Raw genomic sequence first — 24,456 nt, forward strand, 5'->3', positions numbered from 1 at the left:
TGAGGAAATCGAGTTTCAGAAGCCGGGAGTCGGGGCGTGAGACTGGGAGGCAGAAATTCAGAATTTCCAGCCAACAGAGGATCTGAAGGAGCAACATGATTCCCAGTAGGGATGGCGCAAAAACTGCATGAGGCTTACGCAGTTCTGTGCAGAGGCCACACAGGGGACACAGAGGCTCCAGTTCAGCGTGATCAGAATCAGATTCTTCCAATGACAAGGTGAGAGCATCTCACTATGTGTGTTGTCTGGTTGCTCTCTGTATCGGATTGCGAGTTTAGCATCCAAGGAATTGTACTCAGATTTACTACTGCATAACAATAAAACCCTCAGATCTACTACAACGGTTTTCCCGCACTAGGTTTTTCCGAGGACATTTGTCCAAAAATAATTGTGTCATTTGTGTTGTATCTTTCTATTGTTCAGCTTCTTGTTTCGGCATATTATTTTAAATGGTGTAGGCAGTAGTGTATGTATTTCAATGTTTGTCGTAGAAAACTGCAAATAGCTTGTTCATGTAAATTAACATGTAGGAGAAATATCATCAGTTGCTGCAGTAGGAATTCGGGTCACAAAATTTTCACATGGTATTAGAGTTGGAAGTGAAACAAGAAGAGCAAAGCCAGAGAAACCAGCACTGAGCAAAGGAGGTCAAATAGCTGCAGGAGGTAGTAGTTCGAATACCCAAAGGGATTGCGTAGTCCAAGCTAGGAGGGCTGAATTTTTGAGGAAAGTCTCTCTGAGTGAGTTGACAAAGAGGAAGAGTTTCCAAATCAAAATTTTGTCATGCCAAAAGTGTTGGCATTATGATACAAGTGTTGTCCTTGATGGCAACTCACTCAGAGACAGGTACAAGTGATGGCAACTTGATTAGAGGACAGATCTCAGTACAGCAGGACAAGAAAGAGATATACGCAGGTTCATTAAAGAAAATCAGCGTGTACACGCAGGTTGGCTTCAGTAAAAGCGCGTACATGTGAAAAGTACCTTTGGTCCGTGGCGGTTAGTCCTTGGAAGTTGTGCCTATGGTTTTGGACCATGGTGTCTCGACGGGCGTGTCGATCCCTAATTTTGAAGTTGATGGTATTGTGTTACTATGGTTTTGGTCCGTGGTATTGTGAAGTGCCTAAGGCTATATAAGGAGAAGATCATTAGGCAAAGTAGGGTAAGGAATGTGTGTCTGATGAAGTGTGAAGATCTGGTATTGCTGGTTATCTGTTCAGGACGCTTGGCAAGGGTCGGATCTGACAGCGAAGGTATAAGTAATTATTTCTAGATCTGCACGCGGGTTGCCTTTGGAGAAAGTGCGTATACACGCGGTTTTGGTATATCGAAGTAGCGTATGCATAATAAGATTTGATATTTCAGGTTGTTGTTGCAGAGTTCTGGGCTCTGGTTTGTGTTCTGTGTTCTTGATGACAGGGTTTCAGTGATTCAGTATTGGGTGATCTAGAGAATTGTGATGCAAGTATAAGTTGATGATTGTATTGCAGCAGTGTTTGTTTTATACTCATGGATCTAGTCTGAAAATTGATGAAACGTGGTCCCTGTAGGAAAGAAGGTTGTAGCCTTCTGTAGGGTCAACACCTACGTACTAGTAAATGGATCGGCTAGTACAAGAGCTGAGGGGGTTGTAGCTCCCTCCCAAAAGTAGTTGGAAAACGAGAGAGGGTTGTAGCCCTCTACAGGTTGTAGCCTGCGTACTGGTATAAGGCTGCACCAGTACAAAAGATTGTAAACTGAAGTTTCTTATTAAAGAAAGAAAGAGACGACTTGCAGCAGGTGGTTTTCACCCACATTGGGTTTCCACCTTATATCATGGTGTTCATGTGTGTGGCTTTTATGTGATTATCTGTTCTGTTATACTGCACCTGTTTACTGTCAATGTGGTTAATAATGTTCTGATGCATTTACTGAAGATAAGCTAACTGAATCATAAGATTTCTGGATATACGCTAGTTGCTTTAGACACAGTAGCGTGTACACGCTGGTTCACTTAACTGAAGTAGCGTATATGTTTCTGAGCATGAAATTTGAAAAGTTTTATTGATCTGATAATACTGATTCACCCCCCCCCCCTCTCAGTATTATTTCCAACAAAAAGGAGCAGCACAGAGCCTCGGCGTGAGGAAAGAGTTGGTGGGACGCAGTTTTTCTACAAGCAGTTTGCTAGGCAGAAAATTGTCAAAAAAGAGAGGAGAAGCACAGTGGGAATTTTTCCTCAGTAGACTTCCCGCCAAGAAATTCATTTTCTTTTTGCCTGAGCAACAGCAGTAAGAAACAGAGAGGAGCAGTTCGACATTTTCGTGGCAAAGCTTGCAGCCAGTGGACTAAGAGATCAGGACAGGTGGGATGGGGCATCCAACTATGTGATCTGGAAGGTCGGAATGGCGTGCCTTCTGGATGAGCATTTTCTCAAGGTCTATGTCGACAACGTGGGGGTTGAGCCCGCGGATCCAGATCAACTCAAGAAGTACAAGGGAGAAATAGCGAAGGCCAAGAGGATGATCCTTGATGGAGTAAAGGATCACATTGTATGTCACATTGCTAGCAGAGGAATTGCTAAGGAGATGTGGGATTCCTTGGCAATGTTGTATCAAGGATCTCCCGAGCAGCGGAAGATGTACTTAGAGAAGAAACTAAGATATGCGATGCAGAAGGGGGAGTGCATAGATCCGTTCCTCACAAAACTTCAGCAGACCCGGGATGAGTTAGCAGCTATGGGGTCTACACCTCAAGGTTCCGAGATGGTGAGACTAGCCCTAAACTCAGTCTTAGAAGAGTGGCAATTCTTTGTCCAGAGCACCCTAGGCAGGGCAGCGTTGCCAGACTAGGATAGTATGTGGGCAGCTCTCAAGCAGGAAGAGTTGAGGAGAGATCTAGTTAAGTGAAAGCTTTATGGAAGCAGCAACAGCAGTGGGTCGAAGCCCAAGGAGGAGGAAGAGAATGCAACCCTTGCATCCAAGGGGCAGCAGGAGCAGCAGAGGTGGAAGAAAGACATCTCGAAGATCAAATGCTTCAGGTGTGGTGAAATGGGTCACTACGCAACACAATGTTCTCTCATGGAGAAGGACAAAGATGAGAAGCAAGATCCCAAGGTTGCAACCCGCAAAGATCGAGGAGTAGTTTGCCATGACAGTCGATATACCTCCAGGAGGGAGGTAGCCTGATTTAGAGTTGTAGTTCGAAAGAGCTGCAGATGAGCAGGATCCTTGAGGAACCCAACTCTCGGATCAATTCCTTGTTATGGGAGCCCAAATCGGAAGTAGCAAGATGAACCAGTGTCAGTTGGTGCAGAGGAGTGATGGAGCGACAGATGCAGTGGCTAGAACGCCAAGTCTGAGCAGCGTAGTGCAGAGTTGCAGCAGTGCAGGGAGGCACAGTGCAGTAACAGCATCAGCGCAGTGGCTTCAGAGGGATGGCGTGGGACTAGCAACAATCACATCTTCAGCATTGAGATGCATCTATACTAAACACTTGTTCAGTAACTTATGATGTTTTTCTGTTGTTGATGCAGTAGCAGTAGCAGTTTGCACTGTGTTGTGCAGGGGAAGTTGGTAGTGCCAGTGCCAGCAACAGCACGGATGCAGAAATTCAAAGGGAACTGTAGTACGGATGCAGTGTTGACAGTGGCAGGGTCAGCAGTAGTACAATGGCAGTTGAAGCACAGTAGTTGGTGGACAGCATGTCAGACATCAGCAGCACAGAGGACGATGTTATGAAGTCAGGCTGATGCTTCAGTAGGAGGCATTGCTAGAGCACATTCCTTGCTAAGAGGGAGTGTTGATTTCGGGTAGCATCGGATGTGCTCTAAGTCTCAAATTTTGCAGTCAAGCTTGGGCACATGTATTCCAAAGAACCCAAAAAGTGTTTTCGGAAATTCCACCCGAAGACAGTTTTATTAAAATAATTAATTATTTTTAATGGGTCCCTAAGTATAAACTTAGGAAATTAAAATAATTAATGGGTATTAATCTAACTGTGGGTGTAACTTCTAGAAGAAGACAAGGATCAAGTAGAAACGATCTTAGCCATTGATTAGCTTCTAATCTGGGTTGTTGAATGTTAACGAGAAGATTATTTAAGGAGGCTTGAGGATCATTTGGAAGACACCCCAAGAGAGATCAAGAAGATCGAATTTCTCAGTGAGGGAAGCGCAGCAGTTGCTAGAGGAGATCGAAGTGATCTTTTGCAGTGAGGGGTAGAGATAGTATCCGGAAGAAGAAAGTTTTCCTAGGCCAAAGAGTACAAGGCAGAGAGGGCAGAACGACGGTCCAAAGAGAGGCAAACGTTGTCCCAAGCAGAGCTGATGCAGTGACAGTGCTGGCCTAAGAGGGAGATCGAATTCCTGCTAAGGAAATCGAGTTTTAAAAGTCAAGTGTCGGGGTGTGAAACCAAGAGGCAGAAATTCAAAATTTCCAGCCAACAGAGGGTCCGAAGGAGGAGCAGCGTGATTCCCAATAGGGGTGATGCAGAAACTGCATGAGGCTTTTGCAGCTCTGCGCAAAGGCCACGCAAAGGGGACGCAGAGGCTCCAGTCCAGCGTGATCAGATTCAAATTCTTCCAGTGACAGGGTGAGAACATCTCACTTTTTGTTTTGTCCAGTTGTTCTCTGTATCGGATTGCAAGTTGAGCATCCAAGGAATTGTACTTAGATTTACTAATGCATAATAATAAAACCCTTAGATCTGCTGCAACAGTTTTCCCACATTGAGTTTTTCCAGGCACATTTGTCCAAAAATAACTGTCATTTGTGTTGTATCTTTCTATTGTTCAGTTTCTTGTTTCGACATATTATTTTAAATGGTGTAGGCTGCAATGTATGTATTTCAATGTTTGTCATAGAAAACTGCAAATAACTTGTTCATGTAAATTAACAAGTAGGAGAAATATCATCAATTGTTGCAGTAGGAATTCAAGTCACCGAATTTTCACAGTGTCATGGTCAAAGGGACCAGCTGATGGGGGTATTCACATCTTGAGTGTATAGATGTGAGGAGGGAGAATTTGTGGATGCATGAGATAGTAGTTTGGCCTTGGTTTTTCCACCCCTCTTATGCGTCTTTCACTTCTTCTTGATCATTCCTTGTATTAACGCTCATAGCTCAAGGGTTAGAGCTTGCTTTGTATGATGTAGCAATTTTGTTACCCTTTTAAGATGAATCAATTTATTGCTCAACAGGGTTGGGACATGCAAGGGTTCCTTGGGACATGCAAAAGCCTAGCATCAGCTTTTGCCTTCATGTTAATGTTTATGTCCCAACCATCTTTTGCATTTTGATTTTCTTTCATTTGTCTTATTGTGTCCATGCTTTGCTTTTCCCTTTTCTTTTATCTGCGTCAACCTCCCAGGGCAAATTTCCTAGCTGATCCGGATTTAAACAGGAACGCAATAGATTACAGAGATAACCATAAATACAGAGATGCAATAACCATAAACACAAAGATGCAGCGGAAATAATGCTTCATTTCATTAATGGAAAATACTGAAATATGCTTACAACCAGAAATGGAAATAAACCAGCTAGGGCGATGGTAGCTTATCTCTGAGAAGAGATGTGTGGCTACATGCCTCTGAACTGTTCCGAACTGAGTTACAATGAGGCTCGAAGGCCTATTTATTGTTGAGAAACAATGGAAAACCCTTCACATCCCGAAACCTAACCCTAGAAGATGAAACGCCAAATTGTGGGCCCCGTTTGGGTAAATTGGTACATCAATTTCCCGGGGTCGTAACTTTGGCATACGATCTCCGTTTGACGCGCACGATAGCTCGTTAGAAAGATCTATCCGAGTACTACCACTTTGGGAGGCAACATCGATCCATGGATCCATGTTACCCCAGAATCCCAAAAAAACGTCGTTTAGGGCCTCAAAACGGCTCCGGAAGTTCAGGACCCGAAAAACTGCTAAAAATAGTAAACTGTGCTACAATTTAGGAAACTGAAAAGACTGAAAGAGACAGTTGTGGGGGTCCAAATGGGTTGGTGGGTGGCCACCAACATCCACCTGGATCACTAGCCCTACTCAAGGTATGTGAACATGTGCATGCCAAATCCCCAAGAACCAATGACAAGTTGTTCCTTAAGAGTGGAGGTGAGACATGGGGCTTGTAATGTAGGATGGAAGGTGTTAAGTATGATATAAGGAATATGGAACACACTACATCAATCATGGCTTCCCAAGTAGTGCCCCTCCTATAACCCAAAGGGCCCTAAGAGAGGTCCCATTGGACTAGGTTCAAAGAATAACCCCATTGGTAAGGTGAGAGAACAAGAATATGGCCAAGGTCTATCAACCTTCTAGATCACCCCATAGTCCAAACTAAATGTCTAAAAACAAACAAGTATAAGCACCCGATTGTGAAATAATCAAAGTACATTTTGAATGGCAGCCCACCTTCATCCAAGTGCTAATCTAGATGGGTGAGAAGCACATGGCTGATGCAAGTGGCAGAGGCACATGGCATATCATCATCTAATGATGGCTGGCAGGGGCTGCTGTCTGTTTGGCTGGCCATCTGACTGCAAATGTAAGAAAAACAAATTCTCCTATGGGGTTACCCATTTTAGTGGGTAACAGCACCGAACTTAAATTTCTCACCATTAATGTCCCTAATTGCAACACGAGCCCTTTGCAGCTACTACATACCATAAATTTTGTTTCCAAACAATATGTTGAACCAAAAGTATGCTATAAAATAAATTAGCCAATGAAATGAATTACATGCAAATATATAAAAATGCCATAAAATGCATTTACAAAACTATTGGAAGCTCTTGAGTTTTTTCTCTTACATGTCTTGTTTCTCATACATCAATCACAGTATTGTTCTAAAGTCTTGGCCTGCGAATATAACTGAAGCACCTATATATTGTGGTTGGATAGAAAACATGTGAAAGCAACTGAAATCGAAGTGAAACTACATAAGTTTATCATTGGCCACTAATCTAAGATAAAATATATTTTCTATCCATTATAGACCCCAGACAAAGTACATTAACATATTTACTCTTTTAAAGAACGTTTTTATATATGGACTACAACATTCATGTTATCAGCACAATGTAATCCTTCAGCAATTGCAGAAGGCTGTTTGTTCAGTGGGTTTTCAGGATTACAGGGCTCTATATAAATACAAGTAATATCGCAAACAAAAACAAAGCAAATAATATTTATGGTGCAACAAGTGCCCAATAGTGCATTGCATCCATTTCACAAAATTGGGCTGACCCATATATGATATCTTCAAGTACAAAACTTGAGTATCATATCCACTTGTCTCATATATTTACAATAAGGTATCACACCGCTTTTACACTTGGGCATCTTTCCCATATTATGTACATAGAAGGGGCATGACACAAGTGGGCTTTCTCTTCTTGCTCAACATTTTGAATGGGTCTCTTATTGAATATGTTTTTTTTTTTATCATTGCCACTTGATTCAAAAAGAACAATTAAGGGATTGATAACTTTGTGAGGTTCAGTGCTTTGCAGGATCCATTGTGTACTTCAAATTTATAGCAGAAATGTATCTGTTTGGTAAGGAATCAGACAAACCTGATAAGGTGGCAGACAGATTTCAAGAAACAGTTACAGATAGCTTTTCAGAAAACAATTACAGATAGCTTTATTATATGACACAATACCTGTCACCTCAAATATAATCTAGAAGGAATTCATTCCACAAGAACATTATTCATAATGCTATAAAATGAATGTGAAGATGACATGAAATTCAGAACCTTATGAAATTTAAAAAGAACAATTTGCTCACTATCAAAATTGCTTAAAAAAGTAAGCCTTACCTATTTATCAACATGGCTTCCTCTAACCCAGAAAGCCTTCTTTTAGAAAATACCACAAAACTGTTCGGCTTGCATTCAAACCCTGTAAAAAAAAACTCTATAGATCCGATCACATAAAAAAAGGATAAACTCACTGACAACCTAACCCATAAAGCCTTCTTTTAGAAACTACCAGCAAACGGTTCGGCTCGCTTTCAAACCCTGTAAAAATGAACTCTATAGATCCGATCACATAAAAAAAGGATAAACTCACTGACAAACCCACAAGTTTGACTAATTGAAAACCCAATTTAAGTTGCAACATAAACAGATTCTATAATATAACCTGTGTAAATAGGCCAACTGTTCCTTGTACTGATATTCCATTAGAAACCTAATGCTTAAATGCATCATAAATGTTCCAAAATATTTGGAAGACAAAACAAGTACATAATTTCAGAGAACAAAGGTGACAGAAGATAGTAACCAGACTAAAAGATACCCAAGTTATATTTCAGAATTGTATTTCCCCTTCCAGGTAGATAGCATATCAGAATTTTGCTTCATTTCATACCTCAGATATATTAAGCAGGGTGAAATTTTTGAAACAATTACTGAAGAGTCCTCTAATATTGTGTTTTGAGTCTTGACATGGTTATGTTGGGTATCTGACCACAGAATTCTGATAGAAGTCTTTTAGTTTAAAATCAATCTTGATGAGTGAGTGACACCAATGGAGCTATGATGTGCACAATTACTGAAATGCACTAACAAACATGCACATGAACATTCATCGCACACGGCAATATTGAACCCAATTGCAAATTTGTTGATCTGGAGTAGCATCGGATGTGCCCTAGCCACGAAAATTGGTGGAGAGGCTAAAGCACATGAGATCTCCAAGACCCAGAAAAGGTTTGGGCAGAATCTAACCAATTTGGAAGATATTAAAATAATTAATATTTTTTAATGAAGTCCTTAAGTCTAAACTTAGGGAAAATAAAATATTAATGTGAATTAATATAAAACTGAATTAGAATGGTCCAAAAGTCATGGATCAAGCCAGATCTAATCTTAGCCGTTGATTAGGAACTTAATCTCGGCCGTTGATGGACCAACGAGAAAAGTATTAGAAGAGGCTTGACGGTCAGTTGGAGAACACACTGAGGAAGACCAGTCAGTTCAATTTTTGGAGCGGGGTTAGCTGAGAAATTTGAACTAGTGGTCTAGAGACCAACAAGAAGCAACAAGTACAGAGCAGAGAGTTAGAATCAGCAACAGAAGACCAGCGCAGAGGCAGGAGAGGCAAATGCTGAGGCAACAGAACACTGTGCAGTCACTAGAGGGCTTGCGTGGGTGACGGAGAGAGGCCCAGGGCTGACACAGAGTGTCTGGGAGCTACGCAAAGGTCAGCTAGGCTAACGCTGGGACTGGGAGAAGTGCTAGAGAATTTTTCTCTCTGTTGGGTAAGCCAGTTTGGCACCCGGTTGTACTGAAAAATTGTTGAATAATAAAATCCTCCCTTGCTGCACCAGTTTTCCACATTGGGTTTTTCCGGGGACTGTTGTCCAAAATATCTGTGTCGATGTGTTGATTCTTGTGCATGTGTTTGTTTCTGTATTATGGTGTGATATCTGCAGCAGAATTTATTTTAATGATTATTGAAGGAATTTCATAAATAATTTATTGAAAATAAGTAGGCAAAGTAAATCAGATGTTGCAATGGTAGAATTTTCACATGATATCAGAGCGAGTAATCAGAGACAGGAAGGGAAAATCAGTTACAGGTCGAAACCATGATGCAGAGGCATCCACGTCAGGGGACTCGCACATATTTTCAGAAAATTGCACAAGAGATTTCGATTTCTCCATGTTGGCTTCCAGGATGGAAGAAGAAGTGGCTTGTATGACTAGTTCTCCATCATCAGAAGTATGGTATATAGACAGTGGAGCCTCTTGGCATATAACAAGAATCAGGGAATGTTTCTCAGAGTATCGAGAAGAGAAGACGAACTTTCAGATCACCATGGGGAACAAGGCAAAGTGTACTCCAATAGGGAAGGGTACCATTGTTTTTCAAACAGAATCAGGAGAATGATTCCACGCTACAAATTTGCTGCATGTACCAAGATTGGGGATAAACTTACTTTCCGTGTCGCAACTTCAAGGCAAGGGCTATGACGTCTACTTCATCAAGGAGAAAGCATATGTCAAACACCCAAGTTGGAAAAAGAAAGTGCAGATCGGGATCAAAAGTAACAGGTTGTACAGATTACAACTAGAATCACTAATGGCACTAATAGGCAGTGATGGAGACAAGGACTTGAATGAACTATGGCACAGAAGAATGGGAAATTTGCACCATGGGGCTCTAAGAATTCTCAGGAGCATTATAATAGGAGTTCCGGATCTTAGTACGGAACAAGATGATGTATGCAGAGAATGTGCTCTAGGAAAGTATGCCAAGGCAGCATTTCCTACGAGTAAACACAGGGCCAAGAGTGTACTAAGATTGATACACTCAGATATATGCAAACCTATGTCCACCAAATCTCTTAGTGGTGTCAAGTATTTCCTCACCTTCATTGATGACCACTCAAGGAAAACTTGGATTTATTTTCTGAAAACCAAGGACGAAGTTTTATGTCGATTCAAAGAGTTCAAGGCTCTGGTGGAGAATCTCACTGAGAAGAAAATAAAAGTTTTGCGCTCAAATAATGGAGAGTATGTCGATAAGGACTTCATTAATTTTTGCACTAAGGAGGGCATCAGAAAAAAGTGGACAACTCCGTACAATCCGAAGCAGAATGGAGTAGCAGAGAGGAATAACAGGACTATTGTAGAAGCAGCTAGGGCCATGATGTATGATCAGGATATGCTAAAATTCCTGTGGGCAGAAGCATCATGCAACATAGCAGTCTATGTTCAGAACAAGACTCCTCATCGGGCATTGGGCAAGATTACTCCAGAGAAAGTTTGCACAGGGAAGACGCCTAAAGTTGGTCATTTCAGGATATTTGGGAGTTTAGCATATTGCCGCATACCCGAGCAAAAGAGGAAAAAGTTGGATCAAACTACAGAAAAGGAATATCTAGTGGAATATAGCGAGAACGCTAAGGCATACAGAATCTATCTTCCAGGGAGCGGGAAGGTAGTGGTTCGGCGAGATGTAAAGTTCATGGAGGACAAAGCTTTTAGAAAATCTCGTGAAATGCCTTCTGAGGAGCAGTCAAAAGAAGAGTCGTTGGTTAAACCTCTTCAACCAACAGAAGTAAAGAATTCTTCCTCAGATCAGGAAGATTCCCAGGATGAGGAGGAGCTAACAGAGGCACCTGCTAGCAGAGGAAGAACTAGCAGGGAACTTTGTCAGATTCTGTGAGTTGCAGAGGACTTCATCGATGCGCTACGAAAGAATAAGAGGGAGCGAAAATAGCCAAATAGATATCAGGCATTAATAGCTCGAGACGGGGAGCCTACCAATTTCCAGGAGGCAGCTAAACATCAGACTTGGCTAGATGCGATGGTAGAGGAGTACAACTCCATAATGGTGAACGATGTCTGGGAGGTAGTGCCAAGACCTCAAGACAAATCAGTAGTAGGTTCGAGATGGATCTACAAGATCAAATACGCTGCAGACGGAAGTGTTGAGAAATACAAGGCCAGGTTTGTGACTAAGGGGTATGCTCAAAAGGAAGGAATTGACTACAAAGAGACCTTCGCCCCGGTAGCCCGGTATACATCTATTAGGACCGTGATATCTCTTGCAGCTCAGATGGGGTGGGAGATTCATCAGATGGATGTCAAAACGGCTTTTTTGAACGAGGTAATAGAAGAAGATGTATACATTGAACAACCAGAGGGCTTTAAGACACATGAGAAGAAATCTCATGTATGCATATTGAAGAAAGCCTTGTATGGGCTGAAACAAGCACCTAGAGCATGGTATGGTCGAATCAATGGCTACTTGTAGAAGATGGGATTTGTCAAGGCTGACGCGGATCTGAATCTCTACTATCTAGTTATAGAGAATGAGCCGCTAATCTTAGTATTGTATGTGGATGATATCTTTCTGACAGGATCATCCAAGCTCATTGGGGACTGCAAGAAGAATCTAGCCACAGAATTCGATATGAAGGATTTGGGACTAATGCATTACTTCCTAGGGTTGGAAGTTTGGCAGCAGAAGGGAGAGATCTTCCTTGGGCAAGGGAGGTATGCTACAGAAATCCTGAAAAGATTAGGATGGAGGACTGTAGACCCATGGCTACTCCAATGATCACCAACTGGAAGAAGATTGATGCATCAGAAGACAAGGATGTTGATCCCACCCTATACAGGCAGCTCATAGGGTCCCTGATGTATCTGGTCAATACCAGGCCAGAGATTTGCTATGTTGTCAACACCCTCAGTCAGTTCATGGTGGAACCGAAGAGGGCACGTTGGGCAGCAGCCAAACACGTTCTCAGGTATTTACAGGGAACAGTCGATTGTGGACTCTTGTACACCAGGGGTAAGGATATCAAATTGAGTGGATTTACCGATGCAGATTGGGCAGGAAATTCAATGGATCGGAAAAGTACCTCTAGGTACTGTTTCAACATTAGATCAGGAATGACTTCCTGGTGCAGTAGGAAACAAAAATCTGTGGCTCTGAGCTCATCTGAGGCAAAATATATGGCGGCGAGCACAGCTTCGTGTGAGGTCATATGGCTTAGAAAACTGCTTGTGAACCTATTCAAAAGGAAAATGGAGGCAACCAGGATCATGTGCGATAATCAGAGTTGCATCAAGCTCTCTGAGAATCCAGTGTTTCATGATCCGTCAAAGCATATTGATATTCGATGTCACTTTGTCAGAGACTGTGTCCAACGAGGAGTTGTACAGTTGAGCTACACTCCTACAGGAGTACAGGTGGCGGACATCCTCACCAAGGCCCTTAGAAGGACAAAGTTTGATTACTTCAGGGAAAAGATGGGGATGATAAAGAACCCGTTTTAGTAGCAGAAATGGGGGTGATAGCGGCATGGATGCAGAGGGAGTTGTAGTGTGAACACAGTCTTGGAGAAAAGAACTAGCAACAGCACGAATGCAGAGGGAGTTGTCGTACAGATGCAACAGTGGCAGTAGCAGAGCCATGGGCAGCAGTACAGGATGCAGCATTGCAAAAGATGTTGGACAGGGAGGCTTAGCATCAAAACAGGGACCAATGACGGATGATCAGGGTGATACTCAGTGAGGAGTATTACTATAGCATAGTCCTCGCTAAGAGGGAGTGTTGATTTGAGGTAGCATTAGATGTGCTCTAGCCATGAAAATTGGTGGAAAGGCTAAAGCACATGAGATCTCCAAGACCCAGTAATGGTTTGGGCATAATCTAACCAATTTGGAAGATATTAAAATAATTAATATTTTTTAATGGAGTCCCTAAGTCTAAACAGAGAAAATAAAATATTAATGTGAGTTAATATAAAACTGATTTAGAATGGTCCAAAAGTCATGGATCAAGCCAGATCTAATCTTATCGTTGATTAGGGACTTAATCTCGGTCGTTGATGGGCCAATGAGAAAAGTATAAGAAAAGGCTTGACGGTCAGTTGGATAACACACTGAGGGAAACTAGTCAATTCTATTTCTAGAGCGAGGTTCGCTGAGAAATTCGAACTAGTGGTCTGGAGAGCAGCAGGAGGCAGCGAATACAGAGTAGAGAGTCAAGATCAACAACAGAAGACTAGCGCAGAGGCAGGAGAGGCAGACGCTGAGGCAGCAGGAGACTATGCAGTCACTAGAGGGCTTGCATGGGTGATGCAGAGAGGCCCAGGGCTGACGCAGTGTCTGGGAGCACACTGAGGGAGACTAGTCAATTCGATTTCTAGAGCGGGGTTAGCTGAGAAATTCGAACTAGTGGTCTGGAGAGTAGCAGAGGGTAGCAAATACAGAGTAGAGAGTCAAGATCAACAACAGAAAACTAGCGCAGAGGCAGGAGAGGCAGACGCAGGGCCTTTCAAGCAGACGCTGAGGCAGCAAGAGACTATGCAGTCACTAGAGGGCCTGCGTGGGTGATGCAGAGAGGCCCAGGGCTGATGCAGACAAGCAAGGGCTGACGCAGAGTGTCTGGGAGCTACACAAAGGTCAGCCAGGCTGACGCTGGGACTGGGAGAAGTGCTGGAGAATTTTTCTCTCTATTGGGTAAGTGAGTTTGGCACCCGGTTGTACTGAAGAATTGCTGAATAATGAAATCCTCCCTTGCTGCACCAGTTTTCCCACATTGGATTTTTTCAGGGACTGTTGTCCAAAATATATGTGTCGATGTGTTGATTCTTGTGCATGTGTTTGTTTTTGTATTATGGTGTGATAGCTGCAATTGAATTTATTTCAATGTTTATTGAAGGAATTTCATAAATAACTTACTGAAAATAAGTAGGCAAAGTAAATCAAATGTTGCAGTGATAGAATTTTCACAAAATTCTCATGGGGTAATGGTCTAATCAATCTCATTTATGTTTAAAATAAATAGTCTACAGACTTCAAGCTGTCAGCACCTACTTTCTCTTAGTCAATTCCTTGTACTCTACAATTTTGACTTTAGCTACAGTTTCTTAACTCACCACTCTAATTGACTAACCTATTCCTAATGTCTATCATGACATCTATTCTCACGGTTAACTTCTCAGCTTCTTTTCTGCCTCTTCATCATTCTCTTTAACTCTTTAGCTCCCAATATGACTATTCAATTTCATTTCGCATTGTCACACTCTCACACCATCGCACAGACACCTCACATGTCTACTATTGTACCTGCTACATGCACTCATCATCGCACTTGCCCCAGATGTTCCTCATCACACTCTTTGCTAATGTCATCCATGTGCACTACCATCGTCATTTGTCATGCACTTTCTTCCTTCACATTGAAACTCCATGCTGCGCCATCATGTGTTCATACCAATGTGGAAAAAGTCAAAATCAGGATTAAATCGGCAAGGGTCCAAAAATTGAAAAAGTCATTAAAGTCGGAGGTTTTTGAAAAAATCAGCAAAAACTCAGCGAAATTAAAAAAAAAAAATACAAAAATATTCATTTTTTTAATTTTTTAGCATCTAAATTATCCACGACATCAAATAAATGTATTTCCACATAAACATGTAAAGAAAATATATATTATGTATATGAAGTCTAGTGCTACATCACATATCAAAATAGTGAATCAAGTCCTGAATCTTGACTCTTGTCTCAATCTCAACTCTCAAGACTCAAAATATCAACAAAAAATATATAAACGTATATCATGAGTCATCTACATGTCATAAAGTAATCAATCACTAAGAGCCTCTGCCCCTTTTACGAGAATAGGGAATGGCTTTGCCTTTTCCTCTAGAGGCAGAAGGCCTTGCCCCTAGGGATACAAATGGACTCACTCGTCCTCTGAAGCCAATAAAGGAGGTGGCCTTTGTCCTCCGTTGCTGCCCATACTAGATGGTGTCACCTCCTCCTCCTGACCCTGCTCCTCCTCCCCTACCTCTGGCTCTCCCTCCCCTGCAATTGTTACGTCCTCTACTACTAGTGCCTCTGGATCCACATCTAACCAATCAGGAATCGAGTCCATGGTCGACCTCTTAGTCTCGACCCTCCATGCAGCAGTGGTATCAATATTGTCCAATGAGATGGCTTCCATATCAAGAGTTTTTTGAAGTTGTCTCACCCACAATAGAAGATTGTAGTAGACGTAGACCATGTCATTGAGGCGTTTGGACTCCAATCTATATTAAGGTCATAGATTGTAAATTAGTCCTTAGAAAATTTAAATATTAAAAATAATCAAATGAATTCAAACATTTAATTTGAAATACTTTTCCCTGTTGCGCTTTTTGTCATGTATTTTGTCAAATACACTCCAGTTGCGCTCAAACCCAGAGGAACTACATGTTTCATTGAGCACTCGAATGGCAAGCTTTTGGAGATGGGGTAATCTACCACCATAGCTTGTCCACCAAGCATCTACAAGTTCAAAGAAAAATGAGAAACCGTTTGGTGAAATTCCACCCGGATTGTATTTTATTAAAATAATTAATATTTTTAATGGAGTCCCTAAGTTTAAACTTAGGGAAATTAAAATATTAATGGGTATTAATCAAAATATGGATGAGAATGATCTAGAAGGCGGATCAACTCATGTTTTAATCTTAGCCGTTGATTAAAGACTTAATCTCGACCATTGAAAACTCAACAGGAAAAGTATAAAATGGAGGCTTGGGGTTCATTTGAAAACACACGGAGAGATTGAGGAAATCGATTTTCTTAAGTGAGAAATTCTCAGGAGGAAAATCGATTAGGGAGATCTTGCAGCTGAGGGGCAGAGAAAATTCGGGAGAAGGACTTTTCGGAAAATACAAAACAGAAAGGCAGAGAGAGTTTACAGAGAAGCAGCACAGTAGTCAGCAGAGCTGACGCAGGAAAAGTTGCTTGTCACGCAAAATCCAGAACTGTCGGAACAGTCGAAACTGTCAGGAACTGCCGGAACTACCAGAATAGTCAAGAGAGCTCACGCAAAGGCACCGCAGTAGCCGAGAGCTGACGCAAAAAAAGTTGCCTGTCACGCAAAATCCAGAACTGTCAGAACAGTCCAAACTGTCGGGAACTGCAAGAACAGCCGAGAGAGCTGACGCAGAGGGCAAAGAAGGTGACACAGAGCCTGAAAGGTTGACGCAGGGCTAGCGCAGAAGTAGCTAGGGTTAGCCAATCTTGTGCTGGATCAGCCAAAATTCTATCGGGGGAAGTGAGGTAAAACTCACTCAAGTTTTCCACCAATATTTTCTCTGTAAAGGATTGCTAGATGAGCATCCTAGATTGTATTCAGATATTTACTATCAATAATAAGAATCCTCAGATCTATTGCACTAGTTTTCCCACATTGGGTTTTTCTGGGGACGATTGTCCAAAAACAAGTGTGTCAATCTAATCGTTCATATGCTAACATTTCTCTTGCCGTTTAATTTTGAGTTCTAGTTTGTGAACTCTGCAACTGAATTTATTTTGGTATTTATTGAAGTATTGGTAAATAACTTATCATAAATAAGTAGGAGAAATAAATCAATTATTGCAGCAAATTTTCACATGGTATTAGAGCAAGGTTCAGGCAAGATGGAAGCAAAGAAAAAGGGCATGGAGAACAATAGGGATCAGAAAATTTCCAAATTAGCTTCCGAGCTGGAAGAGGAGTTTGCTTGCCTATCGAGTTCTGCATCAACTGAGGACTGGTACATTGATACCGGGGCTTCAGCTCATATGACTAGAGAACGAGAATATTTCTCAAGCTATCAGGAGGAATAGATGAACTTTCAAGTCAAATGGGTAATAGGATGAAGTGCACCCCAATAGAAAAAGTAACCGTTATATTCCAAACAGCAGCAGGAGATAGTCTTCGGGCCATGAATGCACTACATGTGCCAGGTATGGGAATGATTCATGAATTTGATTTCTGTCTCTCAATTACAAGATAAGGGATACGATGTATACTTCGTTGGTAATAGAGTAGATGTCAAGCATCCAAGGTGGAAAAAGAGGGCCCAGATTAGAACTCAAAGCAACAAATTATACAAGTTGCAACTTGAGTCTCCTATGGCACTGATAAGCAATAATGTCAATGGAGAAAAAGAATTAAATGAATTGTGGCATAGGAGGGTGGGGCAATTACATCATGGGGCGTTACAGATGCTCAAGGAAACTGTTACGGGGGTTCCAATGCTTACTACCAAGCATAATGATACATGTAGAGGCTACGTGTTAGGTAAGTACTCCAAAGCATCATATTTCAGAAGCAACAATAGAGCTAAGAGTGTATTGGGGTTAATACACTCAAACATTTGCAGTCTGATGTCTACAAGGACCATCAGTGGCGCTGAGTATTTTGTTACCTTCATAGATGACAGGAAAACTTGGATCTATTTTTTGAAAACCAAGGATGAGGTCTTTGATCGGTTTAAAGAGTTTAAGGCTCTAGTGGAAAACCTGACAAGAAGGAAGATCAAGATATTGCGCTCAAGCAATAGCGGAGAATACACAGATAAGAACTTTATTGATTTTTGTGTAAGAGAAGGGATCCGAAGAGAATGGACAGCACCCTATAATCCAGAATAGAATGGAGTTGGAGAAAGGAAGAACCGAACTATTGTTGGAGCAGCAAAGGCGATGTTATACGATCAAAATCTACCCAAGATTTTATGGGCAGAAGCATGCAGCACAGTTGTACACATTCAGAACAGGACTCCTCACAGGGCTTTAGGAAAGAAGACATCAGAGGGAGTTTTCACGGGAAAGAATCTAGAAGTAAATCACCTCAGGATATTCGGAAGTGTAGCTTATTGCCATATTCCATAAGAGAAGCAGAGCAAGTTAGAAACTTAGAACAGACCACCGAAGTTGGGTATCTAGTAGGTTACAACTAGACTTCAGAGGCATATCGGATCTACATTCCGAGCAGCAGAAAGATTGTAATAAGGCGGGATGCGAAGTTGATGGAAGATAGAGCCTTCAGGAAATCTCGTGAGATGCCATTTGAAGAACAGGATGAGCATGCTCCTGTAGTCCAGCAACAGGGATCAAATTTGGCAAGAAGAGAAGTATTTGGTTCAACCACGGTAACTAGTACTAGCATCTCCTCAAGAGAAGAGGAGCTTGGAGTGTCACAGCAGGTACAGGAAGAGGAACAGATAGAACCTCCCACCACCAATAGAAGAACTAGCCAAGAAGTGCGACAAACTCTGAGGGACGCAGAGGAATTCGTTGCAGCTCCTAGAGCCGAGAAAAGGCAACGTAGATAACCTAATAGGTACCCAGGATTGGTAGCTCAGGTCAAAGAACCCTCTAGTTTTCAAGAAGTTGTACAACACCAAGTATGGGTGGATGCCATGGTAGAGGAGTATAGTTCTATCATGACAAATGATGTCTGGGAAATTGTACCAAGGCCATAGAACAGATCAGTTATAGGTTCGAGATGGATCTACAAGATCAAGTATGTTGCAGATGGCAGCATAGATAAGTACAAGGCTAGGTTTGTCACAAAAGGATATGCGCAAAAGGAAGGAATAGACTATGAGGAAACCTTTGCCCCAGTAGCTCAATATACCTCTATCAGATCCATTATATCCCTTGTAGCACCGATGGGATGGGGGAATTCACCAAATGGATGTCAAGATAGCATTCTTGAATGGGGTGATAGAAAAAGAGGTGTATATCAAACAGCCTGAGGGTTTCGAAACACATGAAAAGAGAACTCATGTGTGCAAGCTGAAGAAAGCATTGTACAGGCTAAAACAAGCACCCAGAGCTTGGTATGGTCGAATTGACAGCTACTTACAGCAGTTGGGATTCATCAAGAGCGATGTCGATCCCAATCTTTATTATTTGTTGGTAGAAGGTGAGTCGTTGATTTCAGGTATTGTATGTGGATGATCTATTTTTGACAAGATCATCCAGACCCATAGAGGATTGTAAGAAGAACCTAGAAACTGAGTTTGATATGAAGGATTTGGGGCTAATGCACTATTTTTTGGGATTGGAAGTTTGGCAGCAGGATGGTGAGATCTTCCTTGGCCAAGGAAGATATGCATTGGAAATTTTGAAAAGATACAGAATGCAGGATTGTCGACCTACGGCTACACCTATGATTACCAATTGGGAAAAAAATATATGCTTCAGGAGACAAGGAAGTGGACCTCACCTTATACGGACAACTCATCGGGTCACTTATATATCTGGTCAACACCAGGCTAGACTTGTGTTATGCTGTGAACACCCTTAATCAGTTCATGATGGAACCAAAAAGGGCGCTACTGGGCAGCAGCAAAGCACATTCTCAGGTATGTGTGTGGAACAGTAAATTTTGGATTAAGGTACACCAAGGTCAATGATATTGAATTGAGTGCATTCACTGATGCAGATTGGGCAGGAAGCTCAGTAGACAGGAAAAGTACCGCTGGGTATTGCTTCAATATTGGATCTGGGATGACCTCCTGGTGCAGTAAAAAGCAAAAGTCTGTAGCTCTGAGCTCTGCTAACATTGAGTATATGGCAGCTAGCAAAGCAACATGTGAAGCTATATGGCTCAGGAAACTGCTTGTAAATCTATTTAGGAGAAGGATGGAAGTGACAAGGATCTTATGTGATAATCGGAGTTGTATCAAGCTCTCTGAGAATCCAGTATTTCATGATCGCTCCAAACACATCGATATTTGGTGTCACTTTATCAGACATTGTGTTTAGCGTGGATCGGTACAGTTGGATTACACTCCCACAAGAAACCAAGTGGCAGACATACTCACGAAGGCTCTAGGAAGAGCCAAGCTTGTTCAATTTCGGGAACAGATGGGTATGTTGGAAAATCCCTTTCAATAGAATGATGCAGTTTTTGAGAGAGAGTTGTAGTACAGATGCAACAATGGCAATGGCAGTGTCATGGGAAGCAATACAATGGCAGCAATAGCACAGTGTTGGTGGCAGTAGTAGTGCAAAAAGGAGGTGCTTCAGAAATAGAGTAGCATGCAGGTGGACATTGTTGCTAGAGCACTTTCCTCTCTAAGAGGGAGTGTTAGTTTTTGGTAGCATCAGAAGTTCTCTATCCTTGAAAATTGGTGGAGAGGCTAAGGCACATGAGTTCTAAAGAACCCAGAAACCATTTGGTGAAATTCCACCCGGATTGTATTTTATTAAAATAATTAATATTTTTGATGGAGTTCCTAAGTCTAAACTTAGGGAAATTAAAATATTAATGGGTATTAATCAAAATATGAATGAGAATGATCTAGAAGGCGGATCAAGTCATGTTTTAATCTTAGCCGTTGATTAGAGACTTATCTTGGCCGTTGAAGACTCAACAGGAAAAATATAAAATGGAGGCTTCAGATTCATTTGAAAACACACAGAGAGACTGAGGAAATCGATTTTCTGACGTGAGAAGTTCTCAGGAGGAAAATCGATTGGGGAGATCTTGCAGCTGAGGGGCAAAGAGAATCCGGGAGAAGGACTTTCCGGAAAATACAAAACAGAGAGGCGGAGAGAACTTGCAAAAAGGCAGCACAGTAGCCAGGAGAGCTGACGCAGAAAAGTTGCCTGTCACGCAGAATCCAAAACTGTCGGCACTGCCGAAATTGATAGGAACTGCCGGAACTATTAGGCACTGTCGGAAGAGCCGAGAGAGTTGACGCAGAGGCAGCACAGTAACTGGCAGAGTTGACGCAGAAAACGCTGCCTGTCACACAGAATCCAGAACTGTCGGAACAGCCAAAACTGTCAGGAACTGTCAGAAAAGTCGAGAGAGTTGACGCAAAGGGTAGAGAAGGTGACACAGGGTTGATGCAGGGCTAATGCAAAGCCTAAAAGGTTGACGCAGGGCCAGCGCAGAAATAGCCGGGGTTTGCCAGTCTTGTGCTAGATCAGCCAAAATCCTGCCAGGGAAAGTGAGATAAAACTCACTCAAATTTTCTTCCAGTATTTTCTTTGTAAAAGATTGCTAGATGAGCATCCTAGATTGTATTCAGATATTTACTGCCAATAATAAGAATCCTCAGATTTGTTGCACCGATTTTCCCACATTGAGTTTTTCCGGAGACGATTGTCCAAAAACAAGTGCGTCAATGTGGTTGTTCATATGCTGATGTTTCTCTTGTCGTTTAATTTTCAATTCTAGTTTGTGAAGTCTGCAATTGAATTTATTTTCGTATTCACTGAAGTATTGGTAAATAACTTATATCATAGATAAGTAGGAGAAATAAATCAATTATTGCAGCAAATTTTCACACCCTTCTGGTCCGTCAACCATCTAACATGATTGTGCATCTAGTGTGTTACCATGATGCCCTAAACTCCTCCAATCTAGCAATGCAATCAATATTTTCATCTTGAAGAAGAGGCCCTCTCAACTCTGCAAAGGTAGGGGCTTTGTAACCCAAGCCAACGACAACAACAACATCAAACATAGGTTGGTAGAATGGGTTTGTCTTGGCAATGTTGAAAGGATTATCACTCCATAGAAGACACTTACTGACCAACCTGTCAGCTTCTGTGTTTTCCTTTTTTTTAAGTGTCGATTTGATGCCAGGTTGTGCACTAGGTGTGGTTCTAGAAACAAAAAAATATGAAAAAGTTGAGAGGTTGGGACTTGTGGGTGTGGAAGGTGATGCTGAAGAACCACTCTCACTTCCCCCCACTCTTGAGGCCCCTACAATTTGGTTTTTTAGTGTTTCCCTGGTGTATTTGCCCTCCTCTTTATCCATCAACGATTTAATGGCTTGCCAGATGATTTCTAGAGATGGATTTGGGTAAAGTTCTATATTTTGCCCCGGAATTTGCCCCAAATGGAATTTTAATCTGTTAACACCCCATGACATATGTTTGCCACACAACTTGCAAGTCAAATAAATTATGTTGTTCCCTCCAGATTCGAGTATAGTATCAAGTTCACAGTATTACCACATAGGGTCCAAAAGCCTTGCCATTTTGTTTGAAACTTTGAACTTGAATTTGAACCTGGGCACAAAAAAAATTGAAAAAAAAAATAAAAATTGCCCATCACATAAGAAGCAAACACAAATGTAATTGTTGATTTTAAATTTTAAATTTTAAATGTCTCTTCTCACTCACTTGAACACACTCAAATTCATTAAACAAGGGTTTGATTTTTTGTCATTTGATTCTTGAAAGTTCAGTATCAGGTTCACCATATTACCACATAGGGTCCAAAAGCCTTGGCATTTTGCTTGAAACTTTGAACTTGAATTTGAACCTGGGCATAAAAAAAGAATTGAAAAAATAAATAAAAATTTCCCATCACATAAGAAGCAAGCACAAATGTAATTGTTGATTTTAAATTTTAAATGTCTCTTCTCACTCACTTGAACACACTCAGATTCCCTAAACAAGGGTTTGATTTTTTGTCATTTGATTCTTGAAAGTTGAAAGTTGAAGTTTTGATTCAATCTAGATTCTAAACAATTTTTTATTCAAATTTCTAAGCAAAAAAAAGATAAACACAAACTAACAAAATTATAGAAATATTTAAGAAGCAATTTGTGTAACAAAGATTAAGAAAGAAATTAAAATACATACCTGGCAGCAACAAATTGGCACCTTGAATCTCTCACATTGAGCACTGGAAAAATCTCCAAATCCACACCACAAAACTAGCAAATCTCCTCCTCTTGGGCAGTGGCAAACACCTCCTCTCTCCACAAGGAAGAATGGCAGTAAGAAGAGTGACAAATGATTTTTTTCCCTTTTCAACCACTTATCCACGGCTTGGCCTGGCTCTGCGACTTTTTGGGTAGACCACCGATTAAATCACGACTTCCACAATTTAATCCCGACTTTTTCAGCAAAGAAAAATTCACCAAAAAGTCGGTTGATTAAATCGGCTAGTCCAAAAAATCAGACTTTGCCAATTCAATCGCGACTTTTTCCACACTGGCTCATACCCATCATCCTATTGTGTTCACACCAAATATTTTTGCATTCTCCTTCCTACTCTGGCTTCTGCACCTTTTTGCCAAGCATTCAAGTCATGCACTATTAGTACCCATACTTACACATGTCTTGGATAGTCTTCCAGCAACTTCCCCTTGCATGTAAAACATCAGGCAACACTCTATAATGTTCCAAAAATTAAAAAATTCCCAGAAAATTGCTTAACCAAGATTTAACCCTAAATTTCTCCAAACAATAGCAGAATATGCACCATGAGATTATGGCAACAAAAACATATTTACATTATTTAACCTAGAATAGTTACAAACTCATAAGAAATACTACAAACTCAGCTTTATTAATAAAGATATAATATGTCAGTACAATAGCTAAAGTTAGCTGAGATAAGATGGCCACAAATAGTTTCTTGCAAGCTGAACCTCTCCTCCACAAAATAACTGAAGATGACACCCAAGTTGAGGATCTGAGTGGTCCTCACTCCAATATCACTGAAGCTCTATGAAACTGCTGGATGAAGTCTCCTCAAGAAGTGTTGGGTTTACATCCAACACTCAATAGCATACCTTAGGGTTTTCGTCTTGGGGCTATAGTACTTGGGAACTAGGTTCTCCAACTCTCATCAAAACTACATGCACAAGTCCAAGATGTCCTCATGTTGCGAAATCTAGGGCATCAAGGTTAAGTGATTTCTCTTCTATTAGTAATTGCTTGTGAATGCTTTTTACTTCTAGATTAGGATCTTCTTTTAATTATGTTATTACAATGTTATTCTTCATCAAGCAGCTAAAAATGCATGAACCATATCGAGACGAGACACAGAATATAGGCTATCAGCCAGGGCCAAAACCTCTCACTCTTGAGAGAAAAACCCGAATAAACTCTTCTTCTCATAGAGATTCCAATTGACGAATACCAAGACCAAGACCCTTGACCTATTTGCCTCTCCAAGACCAAGTCACAAAGTTCCCTTGATGAGTTCCTTCTTCCTTGTGTCAATAATAGACACACTTCACAATTCTTCCTCCTTCTCAGCTATATCTCTAAGTTTCAGTTCCTAGGGACAAACCTACAACTTTCAGTCCTAGATCAGAAACCCTAGCTCATGAAGATGGACCAACTTATACCCTTGTTTTCCTTTGGTCTAGAAGGAGACTTCTTCTCCTTGAACTCGGTTAGGAGATCGATTTGACCTCAA

General features: G+C 41.3%; 1 protein-coding gene across 1 annotated transcript in view; it reads right to left on the minus strand.

Moving 5' to 3' along the window:
* MAP1C (methionine aminopeptidase 1B) overlaps window positions 1-24,456 on the minus strand; it is a 308,081-nt gene that overhangs the window by 236,393 nt on the left and 47,232 nt on the right. Inside the window, exon 2 of the mRNA XM_089424489.1 lies at window positions 7,809-7,890. Within this exon, the coding sequence (XP_089280615.1) occupies window positions 7,809-7,890 (82 nt within the window). The remainder of the gene's footprint in view (window positions 1-7,808; window positions 7,891-24,456) is intronic.

This window comes from Pinus tabuliformis, chromosome 4_2, assembly GCF_031772625.1.
Source record: "Pinus tabuliformis cultivar Carrire ecotype Pingquan chromosome 4_2, CPIR1, whole genome shotgun sequence".
Taxonomy (NCBI): domain Eukaryota; kingdom Viridiplantae; phylum Streptophyta; class Pinopsida; order Pinales; family Pinaceae; genus Pinus; species Pinus tabuliformis.